Source organism: Ictidomys tridecemlineatus, chromosome 12, assembly GCF_052094955.1.
Source record: "Ictidomys tridecemlineatus isolate mIctTri1 chromosome 12, mIctTri1.hap1, whole genome shotgun sequence".
In the NCBI taxonomy this organism is placed as follows: domain Eukaryota; kingdom Metazoa; phylum Chordata; class Mammalia; order Rodentia; family Sciuridae; genus Ictidomys; species Ictidomys tridecemlineatus.
Window position 1 is genome coordinate 64,922,938 of NC_135488.1, and position 21,378 is coordinate 64,944,315.

The 21,378-nt window shown below is 33.0% G+C and overlaps 1 protein-coding gene across 4 annotated transcripts in view; it reads left to right on the plus strand.

Annotated features, from left to right (window-relative positions):
* Nfu1 (NFU1 iron-sulfur cluster scaffold) overlaps nt 1-21,378 on the plus strand; it is a 33,367-nt gene that overhangs the window by 4,588 nt on the left and 7,401 nt on the right. For all 4 annotated transcript variants that reach the window (XR_002483603.3, XM_021724321.3, XM_005322103.5 and 1 more), the window contains exons 2-7: nt 10-110; nt 4,700-4,835; nt 8,959-9,025; nt 12,032-12,146; nt 15,493-15,553; nt 19,383-19,557. Coding sequence is in view for 3 of the 4 variants with exons in the window: in XM_005322103.5 (XP_005322160.1) it covers nt 10-110; nt 4,700-4,835; nt 8,959-9,025; nt 12,032-12,146; nt 15,493-15,553; nt 19,383-19,557 (655 nt within the window). In the remaining variant the exon portion in view is untranslated. The remainder of the gene's footprint in view (nt 1-9; nt 111-4,699; nt 4,836-8,958; nt 9,026-12,031; nt 12,147-15,492; nt 15,554-19,382; nt 19,558-21,378) is intronic.

Genomic DNA, 21,378 nt, shown 5'->3' on the forward strand with positions numbered 1-21,378 from the left:
TAAATGTAGATTCTGTCACATGATGAATGCATATATCATCAAGAAACGACCTCTGCATCAATTTGTACGAAGACCACTCTTCCCATTACCTGCAGCCTTATGTAACACAGGTAAAATTTCACTCTTTTAGAATAAATTGTATTTCAGAAGCTAATGGAACTGTACTAGGATTTGTAGGTCATAAAAGACAATAATTTATAAATTTTCTATCCAGAGGCTTATAAAAAGAGTGTTTTATTTTTCCTATCATAACAATACACTTTACTGCAGATATTTGAAAGAACATTATCCAATAGACTTGTGAAGTGTCAGTATCTTGTGTAACACATCTTTTGGAGCATGGATTGCTCAATAAATGACTTTTGAAATGAAAATATTGTAATAAAGAAGTTAACAAATGGATTTGTGTTTAAAAGAATCATGTAATTTAAGATACTGCTTTCCTTGTTTTGACACAAATACCTTTAAAATCAGTAAGTTTTTGGCTTTCATTCAGACCTTCTTACATTGGATATTGAATGTAGTTTTTCTTTTTCAAAATTAGTTGAATATAGGGTTATTTGTCTGTTCATTTGCTTTGTTTTGTTTTTATTCTTTGAGATGCTGGAGATCCAACCCCAGGGCTTTAACAAGCTAAGCAGGCACTCTACCACTGAGCTATACCCTCTGCTTTATTACTGTGGTTGACAGTCTTACTGATATTATATACTTTAATTTTTTTAGTATGGGAAATAGGTGTGAAGATAGGATTTTAAAATAATTTGAAATATGTTAGGAAAGCTTGGGGGAGAGAAAGAAATTATGTGTGTGTGTGTGTGTGTGTGTGTGTGTGTGTGTGTGTGTGTGTGTATAAATGTGGACTTGTGTGATTATGAAGCTGTAGCATATAACTTCAACCTATTCCCCTTTCCATCACTATCTTGAACACCCTCATATGATTATATTCTAGAGTGTGACTGACTCTGGTTCAAGAATATTACCTTGAATCAGGGTAGGAGCTTACCCCTCTATAGACTGGAACAAGAAGAGGAGTGCTTGCCTGTCTCCTTGAATTATCACATAGTTTAGATGTAAATAATGAGCAACTCAACAGATCAAATCACCTTAACCAACTGAGTCCCAAATTTTCAATTTTGCAGATATTTCAATGAAGTTGACACAGGTACATTAAAAGAGGTTGAAAATAATACTCTAGAACTTATATAGTTTTATTAATATTATATAGTAATTATATTCTTATTGTTGAAATTATTTTAAAGTTTTTAAGGGTATTCCACATCTGAGATGATGGGACAAATGGTTTAATTGGACTTAAGTTTTGTAGGACTGAATTACTTGGTCATGTAGACTTATCTGAAATAGAAAACCCACTGATTTTAGACATTGATGTTGACTTCAAGTACCACTCTATTTGGCAGGAAATTATGCCTACTTAGGTACCTATTTAGTACCAAGCATAAGAGGAAAAATATTAATTTTTTAAATATCTAATTAAACCAAATTTAAACTATAATTGGAATGATTTTATTAAATAGCTACTTAAATTAGTCTTTTGGAATAACTTGTCCATTGTCAAAAAGTAAAAGTTCTGTGGTGATATCATAATTTTTATAATTTTTACTTGAGATTATATGTGTGTATATGTATGTATATATGCAATATGCTCTTAAATGACTTTTTCCCTACATTTATAATTTTTACCTTCAAGTATTTCTAAAATTTTCCTTTCTGTTGGTATAGTTTTATTCAAGTGGATTGAGTAGGATAAACCCAGATTTAATTCTTCAAATATTGGTAGAGTGCCTAATATATGCAGAGATTTGGGTGACCAAAAAATTATCAAGACTGCAAGAAATGGTTGGTTCAGAACCAGGGTTAAAAGAACCTTGCTGACCTTTATTTAACAGAAAGTGGTGACAACTCTTCTTTAATGTTGCATTTGAAAAATCATCCTTTGATAACAGGTTTTTAAGAGGAATGTCTTGGTTGCTGGTATAAATATTTCAAATTAATATTTAAACATTGAGGTTCAATTTTTTCATTTTTCTTTTTTTGGGATTTGCCTGGTTGCTATGTCAGCAGTTGATGTCTAATTAATACAATGACTTAAGAAAAAAAAAATGGGGCTGGGGATGTGGCTCAAGTGGTAGTGTGCTCGCCTGGCATGCGTGCGATCCGGGTTTGATCCTCAGCACCACATACAAAATAAAGATGTTGTGTCCGCTGGAAAAAAAAAACAACTAAAAAATAAATATTAAAATATTCTCTCTCTCTCTCTCTCTCTCTCTCTCTCTCTCTCTCTCTCTCTCTCTCTCTCTTAAAAAAAAAAAAGAAAAGAAAAATGTGTGAGAATTTAGTTTGCAAATCTATTCCATATAGGAAGTGGTTCAACATCAGTTAGCTGGAACTGTATAGTGAGTTACAAAAATAACTCTTGGCTATCAAACTAGAATCTTCTCCCTAATAGTTAAAAAAGCACTTCTGGGCTTGGGATGTAGCTCAGTGGTAGAGCGCTTGCCTAGCATGTGATACCAACCACATGTTTTGCCAAATGTAATCTCTCTCCTATTTAAAATAAAACTGTTGCTTTTCAAAATTTTATTATATCTTAAAATATATGGTATGAAGATTATTACAGAATAGGAAGACTGATCTAAAATGTATTTTCCTATCATTCTTGGCACTGGTAGACAAGGATTGACAGTATGCACACTGGTTAAGAGAGTCAGTGCTAGGATATTGTCCAGCCTTGAATCCTGACCCTATTACTTATGACCTAAGTGGCCTTGAGCTTTAATTTTCTCATTTATAGAATAAGATAGGCCTGAAGATATAGCTCAGTGGTAGAGGTCTTGACTACCACGTGTGAGGCTGGGTTCAGTCCCCAGTGCTACAAAAAAAAAAAAAAGAGAGAGAGAGAGAGAAACAATAAGAATAGAGTGGGGGCTGGGGTGGTAGCTGAGTGATAGAGTGTGTGCTTAGCATGTGTGAGGCACTGGGTTCCAGTCTCAGCACCACATATAAATAAATAAAGGTTCATTGATTACTAAAAAAAAATAAAAATAAATAAATAAATAAAAGAATACTGCCTCCTTGAGAAGATGTAAGGATTAAGGGATGTAATAAATGTAAAGTGCTTGGCACCATGCCCAGCTTATGATTTGTCCTAAATGAATTTTAGTTGTGAGTATATACCATTATCAGCCTGTTTCAGAATGCTGCTTTAAAGTGGAAAACTTTTTTTTTTGCTCAGGTTTATTTCATAATAAGTCATCAGGATTTGCTAAATAGTTTTTAAAGTATCAAGACCTAAATGCTATTCTTTTTTCCTACAAGGTAGGAAATTAAAGATATTGTTCTCTCTCTATTGCTTTAATGAATTTAATCTGAATCTAATCATAGTCCTAGAAAAAGTATATAAGAAATGAACCGGCTGGGGATGTGGCTCAAGCGGTAGCGCGCTCGCCTGGCATGCGTGCGGCCCAGGTTCAGTCCTCAGCACCACATACCAACAAAGATGTTGTGTCCGCCGAGAACTAAAAATTGGATTGTGGCTTGCCTACCATGTGCGAGGCTCTGGGTTCGATCCTCAGCACCACATAAAAAAAATAAATAACATAAAGGTATTGTGTCCTACTACAACTAAAAAATAAAATATATAAAAAATAAACAGATAAAATAAATGAATCCTGTCCATCTACAACTACAAAAATTTTTAAAAAGATATTTTTAAATATTTCAGAAAGTAATTCACATAGATTTTATTATTTATTATTATTTATTTGTTTTATATATATATATATATATTTGAATTTTATACTCTGACTAGCTGTACCATCAAGAAAGTTATTTAACTTCTCAGTCTCATTTTCTTCATTTATAAAATGGCAGTGTCAGTACCTTCTTTATCAAGTTGTAAAAGATATTCACACATTTTAAGCACTTGAACCTGTATCTGGCATATAATAAGCAAACAAATATTTGTTTTTAAAATAAATTGCTAACTTGATTGTCTTTGAAAAAATGGTGGTACTTTGGAAAGAAGAGAATGTAGCATTTTACTGTATTAATAGTATAGTTGGGCTGGGATTGTGGCTCAGCAGTAGAACGCTCCCCTAGCATGGGCGGGACCCGGGTTTGATCCTCAGCACTACATTAAAAAAAAAAAAAAAGAAAGAAAGAAAGAAAAGAAAGGCATTGTTTTGTGTCCATCTACACTAAAAAATAAATATTTTTTAAAAATATTATAGTTATTATAACCTGTGATCTGGGGAACTGAGAGTATAGCTCCGAAGTAGAGTGCTTGCCTAGCATGAGGTCCTGGGATCAATCTGCAGAACTGCAAAAATTTTAAAAATAAATAACCTGTGATTAGGACTATGATAGCTATTGATACCAAATCACAAAATAGATTATGACTCCTGAATTATGTTATGGCTTTCTATTTAAGTATAGGATGTTCTTGGAATCTGGAGAATAACATAACTATTTAAATAATCAAAGTATTAATATAAAGTTCTATGTAATTATTGTATCTAGCATTTCTTGTATTTATAGATTCTTATTTTTTCAGCTGGGAAATAAAGTTTTGTAAGTTTTTATTTTTCCAGTTTTTCTTCTGCTTCTCTGAAAATGAGCACTTAACTTGTAACTACTACTTTTTCTAGAATAATGTTCCTTTCTTCTTTTTCTTTTTCAGTAAGATACATGTTTATTCAAACCCAAGATACCCCAAACCCCAATAGCTTAAAGTTTATACCAGGAAAACCAGTTCTTGAGACAAGGACCATGGATTTTCCCACAGCAGCTACAGCATTTCGTTCTCCTCTGGCTAGGTATGTTACTGTTTTCATTTGCTTTTACCAAGCAACATAAATAGCTGACTTTGGGTTTAGACAGACTTATGTAATATTGCATTTTTATGTGCTCTGCATTTTTCAATGCAGAGAATACTTTGTTTTCTTTTCAGGTAAGAGATGAAGAAAAGTAAGAGTTGATATTAGAAAACTTTCTCCTGAAGCGTGATATATTTGAGCATGATATATTTTATGCTACAGCTCTGTAGCATCAATAATTGAAAATTCATATTTTTACATAAGAAAAAAATCCCCCCTAATTGATAATTATGGTAAATTTCAATTCCAAATCTTTAAAACTGATTTTTTTCTTTTTTGTTTTTTTGTTTTTTTGAAACTAAAAATTGAAACCAAGGGCGATTCTCCACTGAGCCACATCCTCAGTCCTTTGATAATTTTTTTTAAATTTTGAGGCAGGGTCTTTCTAAGTTGCTTAGGGCCTCAATAAGTTGCTGAAACTGGCTTTGAACCTGTGATACTCCTGCTTCAACCTCCCAAGTCACTGCACCTCTGTGCCAAGCCCTAAAACTCTGATTTTTAAGAATAATGAAAACTTGCTTATTTTATTCATAAAACTTGCGAATTTCTACATGTTACAAGATGAAGTAGTTCTAAAATGATTCACTAGAAATTATAAATGATTGTAGTTACCAGATATGACATGATTTTTAAAAGTAGTCAGTAGGGATTATTTTAAAATTCATAAAAAGAACATGTTTAAATATGTTGTCAGAGATAATAACACAAATGACAAAATTGTTAGAATGATCCTCTTTTGAACTGATAGCTAGATAGATTAGTTATAATAAGAAATATTAGGGGCTGGGGATGTGGCTCAAGCGGTAGCGCACTTGCCTGGCATGGGTGCAGCCCGGGTTCAATCCTCAGCACCACATACAAACAAAGGTGTTGTGTCCGCCGAAAACTAAAATGTAAATAAAATATTAAAAAAAAAAAGAAATATTAGAATGGGCTGGGGTTGTGGCTGAATGGTACAGTGCTTACCTGGCATGTGTGAGACTCTGGATCAATCCTCAGCACCACATATAAATAAATAAAAGATCCAATGACAGCTAAAAAAATATTAATTAACAAAAAAAGAAATAGTAGAGTCAGTTATTAACAGTTGGAAATATTTTCCTTGGTGCTGGATGTTGAACCCAGGGCCTTTGTGCGTACTACGCACACCTCACTGAGGTACAACCCACCGCAGGTAAAATTTTTGATAACTTAATTCTGACACTGATTGCCAAGAATATTTGGAAAGTAAAGCTTTATAATCATTTTATATGTTTAATTTAGCCAGTTAGAGATAAAGCTCAGAAATAGTTTTTTTAATTTCCAGTTAATAAATATTTACTTTCCTTTGACTCAAGCATACCACTTCTCAGAATATACATTAGAACATGTAATTTTCACATTTTCTTTTTTTGATGTAAGGCACAGTTAGAAATATTTTACATTATGAAGCAGTACATACACCTGTATGTGTCTGTTGTGTGTGTATGTGTGTGTGATGGAATTTTTTATGGGATAATTTTTACTTTTTAAATTTTATAATAGGCAATATATTTTTATATTTCCTTTTAAAATTTTATTTTATCTATTTATTTTGTGGTACTGGGGATTGAATCTAGGAATGCTCTACCACCATCCTACATCCCCAGCCCTTTTTCCTTTTTTTTCCCCCTAATTTTTTGAGACAAGGTAGCCTAGGCTATCTTGAAACTTGCAATTTTCCTACCTCAGCATCTTGAGTTGTTGGGGTTCCAAATGAATACCTTTGTACCCAGAATATTTTGTTTTATTTTATTATATAAAATAACAAAATCCCAATCACTACATAATTGATTTCACGTTCACTGCTGGGTTTGAAAAACCCTACCTTAGAGAACATCCATACTTGTACACAAGGTATGTGTAGCCTTGTTGGTAATGGTGATAATTTGGAAACAGCCTAAATATTCATCATTAGGAAAAACTAGGTAAACTTTTTTTATAGTCTGTACATATTAAAAAGGAAGAAGGGGTTGTGGCTCAGAGGTAGAGTGCTTGCCTAACATGGGTTAGAGTTAGAGTGCTTGCCTAACTGCGTTCAATCCTCAGCACCACATAAAAATAAAATAAAATAAAGATATTGTGGGCTGGGGTTGTGGCTCAGTAGTAGAGTGCTCGCCTAGCATGCATGAGGCACTGGGTTTGATCCTCAGCACCACATAAATGTAAAATAAAGATATTGTGTCCACCTAAAACTTAAGAATTAAACAAAAAATAAATAAATAAATAAAGATATTGTGTCCAGTTATAACTAAAAAATAAATTTTAAAAAGGAGGAGGAAGATCCATATTTATTTTCACAAAAAGACCCTTAAGATAAACATATTATTAAGGGAAGAAAGCAAGTTGTAGAACATGAGTACAGTGGAATAATGTACATGTGTATAAATGTATATTAAAGTTAAAATAAAAAACCCACAAAATAACAAATGCATTGACAGAAAGGTTAGGAAAAATACATACCCAAAATGATAATGGAATTTGGGAGATGTGGTTGAGAGGCATTTTAACTTTATATGTGTTGTTTGAAATGTTTATATTGAGAATGAATTCTGCATATTGCTGAGACACCCGCTCCCAAGTCTTCCTTCTCAAGGTCACCTTGTCTGTACTCCACTCAGCTCTTCCTCTCTGTGATCACAGTCTATTCCTAGACAAGGTCACATGATAACTTACAAGATTTTCATTTACCAGGCTGTGATTGCCATTGAGCCCACCCTCAAGATCACCTTTTAATTGCATTTTCAATAATTCTAAAATTCTTCACTTACTCATGATTGATTTCTTGATCCTACTCTATTATTTTGCTAGCTGATTTCTCAGAGGTCAGTTTTATTTTCCTTCTCTTCAAATTAGGACTTGTAACCAGTGACTACAACACCCAACAAGAGAATAAAGAATACAAAACAGGGCCTTGTGATCACCAGCCCAGGAGTCTTAAAAAAAAAAAAAGAATGAGTTCACATATTTTGTATTTAAAAAATGCAAAGGTTTGGGCTGGGATTGTGACTCAGCAGTAGAGCACTCCCCTAGCATGGGCAGGACACGGGTTGGATCCTCAGCACCACATAAAAATAAAGGCATTGTGTTGTGTCCATCTACACCTAAAAAAAATAAATAAATATTAAAAAAAAATGTAAAGGTCTAAAGGTATAGATAGGTCAATGGAAGAGCACTTGCCTAGCTTGTGCAAAGGCCACAAAAAAGAAAATAGCCTGTTTCCTGGATTCACAGAATTTATCTTCAGTCAAGTAAAACAAATCTTGTGGGCTGGGGTTGTGGCTCAAGCGGTAACGCGCTCACCTGGCATGCGCGGGGGCACTGGGTTCGATCCTCAGCACCACATTAAAAAAATAAAATAAAGATGTGTGTCCACCGAAAACTGAAAAATAAATATTAAAAAAAAAACCTTTCTCTCTCTTTAAAAAAAAAAACAAAAAAACCCACTAGTGTTCTCTGTTGTTTCAGTAGGAAATGTTTTTGCTGACTGCTAGAATGTAATCTTCTGAGGACAGGCCAGTTTGTCTTGCTCATCATTATCTCCCTAGTGCTGCATACAGTACATGTCATTTAGGGATGTCCAAATATTTGCTGAATGAGTGAGTAGACTGATTCAAACAGTAGTATATCTTACTTCTGGAAGGCTTTTAAAGCCATTCTCATTTTTGTATATAGCAGTAGTACATTCATTAGTCTTTATTGTCAGGTAGTACTACATTATATGGATAAACCACAGTCCTTTTTATTCATTCACCAGTTGTTGATGGACATTTTCAGACTTTTTGGGAGAGGCTATTATAAATAAAGGTGCTATAAAGATTCACATACAAGTATTCGTAGAGCATATGTTTTCATTTTTCTTGTATAAAAGGTGTGAAATTGTTGGATTAAAGAATAGAAAATGAAACAAAATTGGACATGAGTTGATAATTATTGAAACTGGTGAAAAGTACATGGAGGTTCTTTTACTTTTCTCTACTTTTGAATATGATTAACTTTTTTCCTAATTGAATATTATCTCTCTCTCTCTTTTCTGTATTCACAGGCAATTATTTAGAATTGAAGGAGTAAAAAGTGTCTTCTTTGGACCAGATTTCATTACTGTCACAAAGGTATATAAAATAAGATTTATGTAGGGTTATTTTAAATAAGATTTGAAGTACTTTTAGTCTTTTCTGAGCTGATTCCCCTCTCCATAATTCCCATTCTTAATGTGTTTTACACATCCTATTATTAAAAATCTCAAATGAGCTGGGTACAGTGGCACATGCCTGTAATCTCAGTGCTGGAGAGGCTGAGGGAGGCAGATCACAAATTCAAAGCCAGACTCAGCAACTTAGCAAGATCCTGAGGAACTTAATGAGACCCTGTCTCAAAAATAAAAATTAGGACTGGGATGTAGCTCAGTTGTTAGAGTGCTTGCCTTACACGCACAAGATCCTGGGTTCAATCCCCAACAAAACACACACACACACACACACACACACACACACACAAATAATAATAATAATAATAAATAAATATTTAAAAAGAGCTAGGGATGTGGCTTAGTGGTTAAGCACTCCTGCTTAACCACCCCCCGCCCCCCAAAAAATTTCAAATGAAGTTTACATCTTACATTTCTCAATTATTTAAAAGAATTTTCAGATTGAAGTTAAGTATAGTCTAGATCTAATTATAATCCAGATGTACAATTTTTCAAAAGAAAACTTGAACCTCAACAGATTAGATGCAGTGTCCAAGATTATATAGCTGCCTTATAGCAGGACTCAGCCTTGGCAAGATAGAATTTAGGCTTCTAGGTATTATTTTTACTAATTCTTATCTTAAATTAGTAGAGTCGGAAGAGAAGCAAATAAATAGATATTAAAAAATAAAAAAATTTGTTCATTTGTGTAATTTGCATCTAAAAACAAATAAATTGTACATGCATTTGTTAGATGCCAGGATATAAATGCCACTTTGAAAGGTGATATATATTCATTCATTCTGTTGATTTATGAAACAAGTTACATATATGTATGCATATGTACAATTCCACCATCCTTCAGTAATACTTCAGAGTTTGATAGAACAATCGACTGTATAATTGTAGCACTTAATTAACCTCTAGATATCACAAAATTAAGCCAAATTTGCTACCCTTTTCTAACTCATGCTAGAAAGGGCTATTCCATTAGTATGTCTACTAGGTTAATAGGAAATTAAATATTGAAATTTGAACAACATGTCCTTTTAAATCTGGTAATTGATGTATGTATACTGCACTGAATCACTTAACCTAATAGTATGTCAAAATTAAAAATATTTGCTACATTCTCCTTAAGCAATTTGAAAAGATTACTCTGTTTTTTTTATTTTATTTAATTAATTTATTTATTTGTACTCAGTATTGAAGCTGGGGATGCTTTACCACTGAGCCACATCCCCAGCCTATTTTTATTTTTTATTTTGAGACAGGTCTCACTAAGTTGCTGAGAGCCTCACTAAGTTTCTAAGGCTGGTCTTGAACTCCTTCTGTCTCAGCCTCCTGAGTCTCTGGGATTACAGAGTTGCACCACCAAGGACCTGGCTCTATTCTGAGTTCTTGATGTGCCTTGATGGTGAACATACTAAGTCCACTATTCTCTTGTAGCTATTTGTGTATTAGGAGAAATGAGATTTTCCTCCTTGGGAGCAATTCTAGTGGTTATGTGTATTCTTGCAAATATCCAATTGTAAAATGTTTTCATCTACAGTTTAAAATATTCTAAATTCCCAGAAAGCCCTTTCTTGACCATCTTCAAGTGACATTCCAGGGGGTTTCATGCACATTAGGCAAGCATTCTGCCACTGAGTACATTTCCAGGCCCTGATCTCTTTTCTTCCGATACCTTTCTCATTATTGACTACACATTTACCTGGTATCTTCAGTGATCACCTGTTTCCCTTTCTGATTTGTAATTGATAATAAGTTTCTTTACATATCATTTGCTATTTTTTCTGAATGTATATGTGTATTTGTAGCTTATATGCTACTTTTTTTCTTATTCAGATAATTTCAGAATATTTTTCTTTTTATTACTAATGTTTCTCTACTCAGTACAGCCTATTATTTACTGAAGATCTGTGAGAACATTCTCTTCTATCTTCCAAATAATTCATTAAAATATAAACAAGAACTAGTTTATTTTCTCAACCACTGGACATCTCACTTTTTAAAAAAATTTTTTTGGTACTGGGTATTGAACTCAGAAGCATTCTGCCACTGAGCCACATCTGCATCCCTATTTTGTATTTTATTTAGAGACGGGTCTCACTGAGTTGCTGAGCACCTCGATTTTGCTGAGACTGGCTTTGAAATCGTGATCCTCCTGTCTCAGTCTCCTGAACCCCTGGGATTATAGGTGTCCACTACTGCACCTGGCCAATTTTATTTTTATATCCACAGCAGCCAGTGTCTTTTACCTTTTGTTTATTGTCTCTAAATTGATTCTTAATCCACAATAAATATAGCCCTTTTATCCTTTTTATCCCATATTGACTTAATTTTTAAGAGTATTCAAGCATAGATTGTAGCTAACAGCACCCTAAGAGTTTAGACTACATTTAATAGGTTCTCCTTAAGAGCTTTCCTTTAAAAAACTAGAACAGACCAGGTGTGGTCCACAAGTCCTCTAATAGATAGCCATGGTTCTACAGTTACATCATTGCACTTCTATAATACTCTTTAAGTATACATTTAAATTGAAATGTTTGAGTAGTCATAAGATGTTCTGTATATTTGATGAGCAGATATATCATGTTTTTCTCTTAAAGATAGAGAATTCATTCAGTGTTTTAATTCTTTTCATATCATGAAAAAATACTTTTTAATCATTTTAATCATTATCCCCTATGTAGTACAAGCACACTTAAAATTTTGATATGAATGATTGTGGAATATCTTAAAATTGTGTCTTCCGAAAGTCACTTAAGTAATACTTTAAAGAGGTAGAACTTATATGTATTCTGCAGAAATCAGTGTTGCATATTTTAGGATGTAAATTGGAAAAGATTCTTGAGAGATACAAGGTAGTGTTCTGTATTTGTCTTTGCCCTTGGCTGAAAATGTAGCATTTTCCTTTACATGTTTATAGGAAAATGAAGAATTAGACTGGAATTTACTAAAACCAGATATTTATGCAACAATTATGGACTTCTTTGCATCTGGCTTACCCCTAGTTACTGAGGAAACATCTTCAGGAGAAGCAGGTAACATTACTTATGTTGAGTAATTAATATTTATCTATTTTTAGACTTTTATAATTTGTTCACATTTGCCTTGATTCAGAAGTGATAAGAATACAGATTTTTAAAAAATTTTAAAAGATGTTGATGGATCTTTATTTTATTTATTTATACATGGTGCTGAGAATTGAACCCAGTGCCTCGCACATGCTAGGCAAGCATTCTACCATTGAGCCACAACCCCAGTCCCAAGAATACAGATTTTTATCATTTAATTTGTTTAGCTCTGCAACCAATACTACAGGGGACAAAACTTCATATGTTTTACTCATCATTTTTAAAATTTTGTGTTTAATTTAATCTATTATACAAAACTATAATTTTCAATTGTAAAAATTTTGTACTCGTAAAAAATAGTATAATGGTCACTATTTTATCCTCCATTCAGATTTAACAAATGTTAACTTTTTTTGTGTGTGTAATGCCAAGGAGCAAACAAATATTAACTTTTTGCCATTGTTGCTTGAGATCCATTTAAAATAAAATATTTATAAAAATACAGCTAATGCCCTTAGACTCCTATCTCTTTTTCCTTCCAGATACGTGTGTATAGTTTGTTTTTATATTTTTACAACACACATAAGTCTGAAGGAAATATATAGTATTGTTGTTAGTGGTGGTTTTTAATATTTATTTTTTAGTTGTAGTTGGACACAAGACCTTTATTTTATATGTGGTGCAGAGGATCAAATTCAAAGCCTTGAACGTGCTAGGCAAGCCTCTACCACTGAGCCACAACCCCAACCCCTATAGTATTGGTTTTTGATCCTAAACTATAAGTAACTTATGGTTCACTACAACTTGCCTATTTCATAGAATATAATATTTTTAAAATAAATCCATTTTTAAAAAGTATCATTCTAGTTTATTCATTTTAAGTGCTGGAGAGTATTCCATTATGTGAATAAACTATAGTTAGCTTGTTCCTTATGTTCAAACAAATTGTACTAATTTCTGTTACAAATATTTCTGGAGTAGCATCCTTATACAAGTCCTGGAGAGTTTTTTTTAGAGTATGTTCCTAGAAGTGGAATTGCTGTTACCATAAATGCTAATTGACATGCACATGGCTTCTTTTTTTTTTTTTTTTTTTTTTTTTTTTTTGTGGTGGTGGTGCTGGGGATCAAACCCAAGGCTTCTTAAATGCTAGGCAAATGGTCTACCACTGAACTATGCTCCTGGCTCTACATTTGTTTAAAATCAATATGTTAAATATAAAGTATTATCTTTTTAAAATTATATTTCTTGAAGCTGGAGTTGTGGCTCAGAGGAAGTGCTCACCTAGCATGCATGAGGCACTGGGTTCAATCCTCAGCGCCACATAAAAATAAAAAAATAAAGGTCTTGTGTCCACCTACAACTAGAAAATAAATGTTTAAAAACAAATAAATAAATAAAATTATATTTCTTTTATTAATACTGAGCGTGAAGGTTTTCATATGTTTATTAGGCACTAAGTTTCCTTGTCAGTAAGTTTCTTGTACTTTGTCAAGTTTTAAAAATTTGAGTCATGTCTTTTTTTTTTTTTCCCCTGGTACTCAGGATTGAATCCAGGTGTGCTTTATCACTTAGCTACATCCCCATGATTTTTATTTTATTTTTTTATTTTGAGGCAATGTCTCACTAAGTTGGTTAGGACCTCATTAGGTTGCTGAGGCTGACTTCAAGCTTGTGATCCTCCTGCCTCTGCCTCCTTAGCCACTGGGATTACAGGCATGCACCACCATGCCCAGCTAAGTCATGTCTTTTTGATACTGATTTAAGCAGAATTTTTAAAAATTTGGGGGGCATTAATTCTTTGTTATGTATATTCATGACATATAACTTCTTCCTAACCGTAGCTGGGATGTAGCTCAATGGTAGAGCTCATACTTATATTTCATCCCCAGCACTAAAAAAAAGAAGACATCATAAACAAAGTAAAGAAGACCTGCCACATTTTTGGCTTTGTTTTAATTTGCTTGGGGTTGAACCCAGGGCCTCATGCATTCATGCACTTTACTACTGAGCTGCATTTTGAGCTCCTGGCTGTGTTATTGATGAATAAATATACAAAGTGTATATCAACTTGAGAGTGATTTGACTACATCTACCAAAATTACAGTACAAACCTAGGTCTGGGAATTTAGCTCAGTGGTAGAGGGAGTATAGAGCAATGCATATCGAATGATCTCACCTGTTTCAATTTACATATATAAATGTAAATGTGTCCTAGAAGAATTTACACCAAACTAGACAGTGACTGTGAAATGGATGATGATGAATGAAACTTAGGTTTGCTGATGAAAGAGACTTTTAACTTTATTTATATATATATATAAATAAAGTATTTATATTTTGGGGTATTTAAATATATATAATAATTTTATATTTTGGGATATTTAAATATAAATAATAATTAATATTAAATAACATATATTTAAATACCCAAAGTTAATGTTATTTAATATTAATTGTATTTAAATACCCAAAGTTAATGTTATTTAATATTAATTATTATTTATAGAGTTTCCAGGAATCTAATGTTTGTTATAGTATAATATGATTATCTGCATTTTTGGCTTTCCCACGGGTAACTAAATTTCTCTCACAAAGGTGAAAAACTCATAGAAAGGCATGAATGAAGATTAGTATAACTCTACAAAATAAAGCAAAAACAAAATTGAAACAAAATGAAAAACCCACTTTTTACTCAGATTTATACAATGTCAGAAATTTCTAGGGCTGTGGTTGTGGCTCAGTGGTAGAGTACTCTCCTGGCATTTATGAAACACTGGGTTTGATCCTTAGCACCATATAAAAATAAAAATAAAGATATTGTGTCCACCTAAAACTAAAAAATAAATTACAAAAAAAGAAATTTCTAAAAGGCTTTTATATTAAGTGTGATTATAATTTTGAAAATCACTAAATTAAGAAGCTGAAGATGTAACTTATAAAATAGATATGCTTTTTTTGTCTCAAAATTCAGATAATCTATATTCTCAGCTACTTCGATCTACTTTCAAGAATGATAAAAGTTTTCAAATTTACTGGCGCAAAAATCAAGCCCTAACATAATTAGCAGATCAAGGTATTTCAGTGTACTTGACACTAAATGTTGAGTTGATCAGTATACTTAATTTTTCTTTAGAGAACCAAATGAATGATTCTCTTTCTTTTTGTTCAAAATCAACTATGTCACATTACCAAGTTACATGTTTTATGTTTTTAATGATCCATGAATTTAAAATCATGCTGTTTTAATACTTGTACCTGCATGGATACTAAATTTCTACTATTGATTTTTTTAAAACTCAATTGTTTCTAGGTTCTGAAGAAGATGATGAAGTTGTGGCAATGATTAAGGAATTGTTAGACACTAGAATACGGTATGTACTCTTCTCCCACCTGAATTCAAATGCTGCAGAGGCCATTTTTTAAATTTTATTTTATTTTGGTGCTAGGTATTGAACTCAGAGGCAGTTTTTCATTGAGCCACATACTCAACCCTTTCTGAGACAGGGTCTTGATAAGTTGCTGAGGCTGCCCTTAAACTTGCCATCCTTCTGCCTCAGCCTTCTGAGTTACTGGGATTACAGGTGTGTACCAGCACGTATGGGCTCAGACCTTTTTTAAATATTTTGGTTTGAGATAGAGTCTCCTAAATTTCCCAAGCTAGCCTCAAACTTACATCCTCCTGCCTCAGCCTCCCAAGTGGCTGAGATTACAGGTGTGCATCACCATATCCAGCTGAATTTGTTCATTACATTAATGAGCAAAGACAATTTAAAATGTTTTTATTAAGAATCTTTTCAAAAAATGTGGATGTGTAACCGATGTGATTCTGCAATCTGTATTTGGGGTAAAAATGGGAGTTCATAACCCACTTGAATCTAATGTATGAAATATGATATGTCAAGAGCTTTGTAATGTTTTGAACAACCAATAAAAAAAAGAAAAAAAAGAATCTTTTCAATATCATGTACAACCAGAAGAATGAGAAGTTGTACTCCATTTTATGTATGATGTATCAAAATGCTTTCTACTGTCATGTATAATTAATTAGAACAAATAAAAAAAGAATAAAAGAACCTTTTCAAACTTACACAAAAAGTACAGGAAAGTGGAGAAAGTAGCATACCATTAGTGATTTCTTTGGGGGCTTTAAAAATTATCCATGGAATGACCATCCCTTGTTGCATTACAAATATTTTAAGACACACCTTACATTGTTAATATGTTAATCTTATCAACTGAATAACTTCTTTTCATTTTTAAAGGATGTAGAAATTAAGTTTTGCAAGATGTTTAAAATAATTTTAGAGACTGGCTGCACAATAATGTGAACTAAACTTAAAAATGGTTAAACATAAAAAATGAATTTCATGTGAATTTAGACACTTTTTTAAAATTTTCAGTGCTAGGGATCAAATGCAGGACTTTACATATGTTCAGCAAGTGTTCTACCACTGACCTACATTCCCCAGCTCCATAACCACAATTTTTATTTTTTTGATGTATTATAATTATACATAATAGATTCATTGTACATATTTATACATGCACACAATGTAACAAATATAATTTGATCAATTTTATTCCCTAGTACTTACCTTTTGCCGCAGTCTGGCTGCAGCAAAATAACTGGGGGGTGATGAGCAACTTGTGTAGACTGATACAGCAGGAGTGGGAGCCATTTATTGTAGGACCAGAGTGGTATTTATACATTCCACACAGCTTATCTTAATTAGCATAAACTAGATACATCAGTCAACCAATAAGGAATCTCCACACTTAATGGCTCGCTGGCGTTACTTCACAAACCACTCCCTCTGGCAATATGCCAGGCGCCATCCAGACTTGTTTACAGACTCTAACACCTTTTCCCTTTCCTCCTGATTCCCTTCCTTTTACTAGTCTCCCTTCTGTTTTTATGAGACCCTACCCACCCACCTGTTTTTTCCTTTTTTTAACCCTAGCTTCTGCATATGAGAGGAAACACAGGACGCTTAACTTTCTGAGTTTGGCTTATTTCCCTTAACATAATGCTCTCAAGTTACTTCTATTTTCTTGGAAATGGCATAATTTCATTCTTCTTTATAGCTGAATTAACTTCATTAAACTCCATTAAGAGAGAGAAAGTAAAAAGATGTAAAAATCTACAGCATTCAAAAAATGAATAAGAGAAAGCCAGATATCAGACAAAATGTGCCTTACAGCTTAAAACATTACTATACATAAAGAGAGATCTTTAATTTCTATCAGGAATATATACTAACCTAAAACCCTAAAAACGTGTTCTCAAAATAAATGAAGACTATCTGACAAAACAAAAGGAGACATACCTCACAATCATGATGGGAGACTAACACTGTTCTCTGGGTAGCAAATAGAACAACACAAAAAATAATCAGTTAAGATATAAGAGTTTCAAACACAAGATTAGCAAAAACTTTGCCCAAATTGTTGACATATATAGAATGCTGCACTCAACAGAAATATTTATTCTTTTCACGTGTATAGGGGACATGTACTAAAACAGACTACATGAGGGATCATGAAGCAACCCTTAACAGATTTCAAGGATTGAAATCATTGAAAATATTGGGGGATTTGTGGGTCTTTTTTTTTTCCTGGGGATTGAACCCAATGCCTTGTGCATGCTCAGTGGAGCTACACTCCAGCCTGAGAATATTGTTTATTGACTGCATTAGGATTAAATTAGACATCAGTTACTAAAACATAATGGCAAAACCTCCATGTATTTAGAAACTAAGCAGTGCTTTTCAAAAAGACATGTGGATTGGGCTGGGGCTGCTCCTCAGTGGTAGAACAAAAGAAAATAGGTACATAAAATTGAGAAAAAAAACTATATCAATCAGACTGCAGTAAAATTATGACTTTTTCTTCATCAGAAATGTAATTTACAGTGAAAAGACAAAATACAGAATAGAAGATAATTATATAATATATATGTATAATATATAATATATAATTATATATAATAGAAGATAATTATAATTTATGACAGGATATATAAAGATCTACAAATTGGCAAGAAAAAGACAATCAGAATTTGATGTAGGCATCTTACAGAAGACAATAACCAAATGGTTACTAAACATGAAAAAAGTGTTTTAAACTTAAACCACAATGAAATAGCACTAAAATCCACTAGAATGGTTAAAATGATGGACACTAGCTGGTGGGAAAGTTTAAAATAGTGTCTTTCAGTGTCTACTAAATACTTACACTCTTGACCCAGCAATTTTGCCTTTGAGTGTGTTCCAAAAGACATTTAAAAGAATCTTCATAGGTATACTATTTATAAAAGCCAAAAATTGGTATTAACCCAAATGTCCATCAACATTAGAATGGATAATAAATTCTAGCATATTAACTTAATGGAAAACCATGCAGCAATGAGATTGAATAAACTGCTAATATACTAAACATGAATGAATCTCACAAAGAGAAAAAGAAGCCAGATACAAAAGAATAAAATCTCTGTGATTTAAAATAGAATTTATAGGACTGGGGATGTGCCCAGTGGAAGAGCACTTGCCTAGCATGTGTGAGGCCCTGGGTTCAATGTCTACCTCTGCAAAAAAAAAAAAAAGCTTATAAATTATAAAGCTGAATAACATGTAAAACTAATCAGTGGCAACAGCAATTAGAATAGTGGTTAAATTTGGTTAGGAGAGCAATTAGAAGTAAAGGGGAACTTCTAGGACACCAGTGTTCTGATTCTTGGTCTGGGTGGTAGTTACAAATTATGTGTTTATTTTGTGAAAATTTGTTGAATTGTACATACATGATTTATGCATTTTCTGTATTAATGTTATATTTCAATGAAAAGTTTTCCTGAAGAAAAACCAGAAGCCTCCTCCTCTGTCAAAGACGTGAACGGGTCTATCTTAAGTCATCACAATACTTACTAGGAAATTTCACATTTTCAATGCTTAAAGTTTATTAATAAGCAGCAAAATTAGATGTAATGAGTAAATATTTGTTATGAATGAATTTTGGCACTTTATTTGCAAGTTTAAAAAATTAAAACTAGAAATAAGACTTAACCACAATTATTATTAACTATTGTAAAAGTTACTCTAACTTTGTGAAGTTTACCAATATAAAATCTAAGTCTAAGCTGTATTAAATTTTTCCAGTAAAACTTTCTGTTCTTTAAGTGTATCACCAATACATCTGTGATCACAGGCCAACTGTGCAGGAAGATGGAGGAGATGTGATCTATAAAGGCTTTGAAGATGGCATTGTACAGCTGAAACTCCAAGGTTCTTGTACTAGCTGTCCCAGTTCAATCATTACTCTGAAAAATGGGATTCAGAACATGCTGCAGTTTTATATTCCGGAAGTAGAAGGTGTAGAACAGGTATTTTGAGAGTTTGGATTTCATTTTAAGATTCATGGGAAAAGAAATCTGTGACCTGACTCTTTCTTCAAGGGCAAGATCTTTGCAACTTCTATGACTTAAAAATTTTTTATTTTATTAGTCATTTGTTTAATCATTTTATTAGATAAATAAATAAAATTATTTTTATTTTATTAGAGCATTATAGTATTTGGGTTCATTTTGACAAAATCATACATGCATGGCATTTGATTTCAATCCCCTATTCTTCTTCCTCTACTGATCTTCCTTTCACTTATTTATTTATTTATTTATTTATTTTTATTGGTACTTTCTACATATACATAAAGATGAAATTCCCCAAGGTATATTTATTCATGCATATAATGTAATTTTGTTAAAATCATTCCTTATTTCCTTCTCTTTCCTGTCCCTCCTCCCTCCTCTTCATCTCCTTCTATTCCACTGATCTTCCTTATATCTTTATGATATTCAATCCCAGCGCCCATCTTCTTTTCCTTATTTTGTTCTAGCTTCCACATAGGAGAAAAAGCATTCAACCCTTGGTTTTCTGTTCTGGCTTATTTTACTTAGCATGATTTTCTCCATTTTCATGCATTTACTGGCAGATTATTTTATCCTTCCTTATGGCTGAGTAAAACTCCTTTATGTGTGTGTATGTGTATGTGTATATGTGTGTGTGTGTGTGTGTGTGTGTGTGTGTGTGTGTGTGTATATTTGGACATCTGAGTTGATTCCATAATTTGGCAATTGTGAATTGTGCTACTGTAGACATTGAAGTGGCTGTATTGCTTTAGTATGCTGATTTTTAGTTCTGTTGAATAAATACTAAAGAGAGGAAGAGCTGGGTCATATGTGGTTCCATTCCTAGTTTTTTGAGGAATCTCTACAGTGCTTTTCATAGTGGTTGTACTAATTTGCAAGTCCCACCAACAATGTATGACTCTACCTTTTCTGCCACATCCTCACCAGCATTTATATATTTTTTGTGTTCTTGGTAATTGCCATTCTGACGAGAGTGATGAAATCTTAGGGTGGTTTTGGTGTGCATTTCTCTGATTGCTAGAGATGTTGAATATTTTTTATATATATTTCTGACCAATTTTGTTTCTTTTTTTGAGAAATGTGTGTTTTGTTCTTTTGCCCATTTATTGATTGGGCTATTTGTTTTATTGGTGTTTTTTTATAAGTTTTTTGAGTTCTTTATACTCTGGATAGTGTCCCCTATCAGAGGATCAGAGGAGTAGCTGGCCAAGATTTTCTCCCATTCTGTATATTCTCCCTTTATGTTCTTTTTTTTTTTTTTTTAGCCATAATTCATCTTTATTTATTTATTTTTTCTTTTTTTTTATTGTTGGTTGTTCAAAACATTACATAGTTCTTGATATATCATATTTCACACTTTGATTCAAGTGGGTTATGAACTCCCATTTTTACCCCATATACCGATTGCAGAATGACATCAGTTACACTTCCATTGATTTACATATTGCCATACTAGTGTCTGTTGTATTCTGCTGCCTTTCCTATCCTCTATTATCCCCTCTCCCCTCCCCTCCCCTCCCCTCCCCTCCCCTCCCCTCTCCTCCCCTCTTCTCTCTCTACCTCCTCTACTGTAATTCATTTCTCCCCCTTGTATTATTTTTCCCTTTCCCCTCACTTCCTCTTGTATGTAATTTTGTATAACCCTGAGGATCTCCTTCCATTTCCATGCAATTTCCCTTCTCTCTCCTTTTCCCTCCCACCTCTCATCCTGTTTAATGTTAATCTTCTTCTCATGCTCTTTGTCCCTACTCTGTTCGTAGTTACTCTCCTTATATC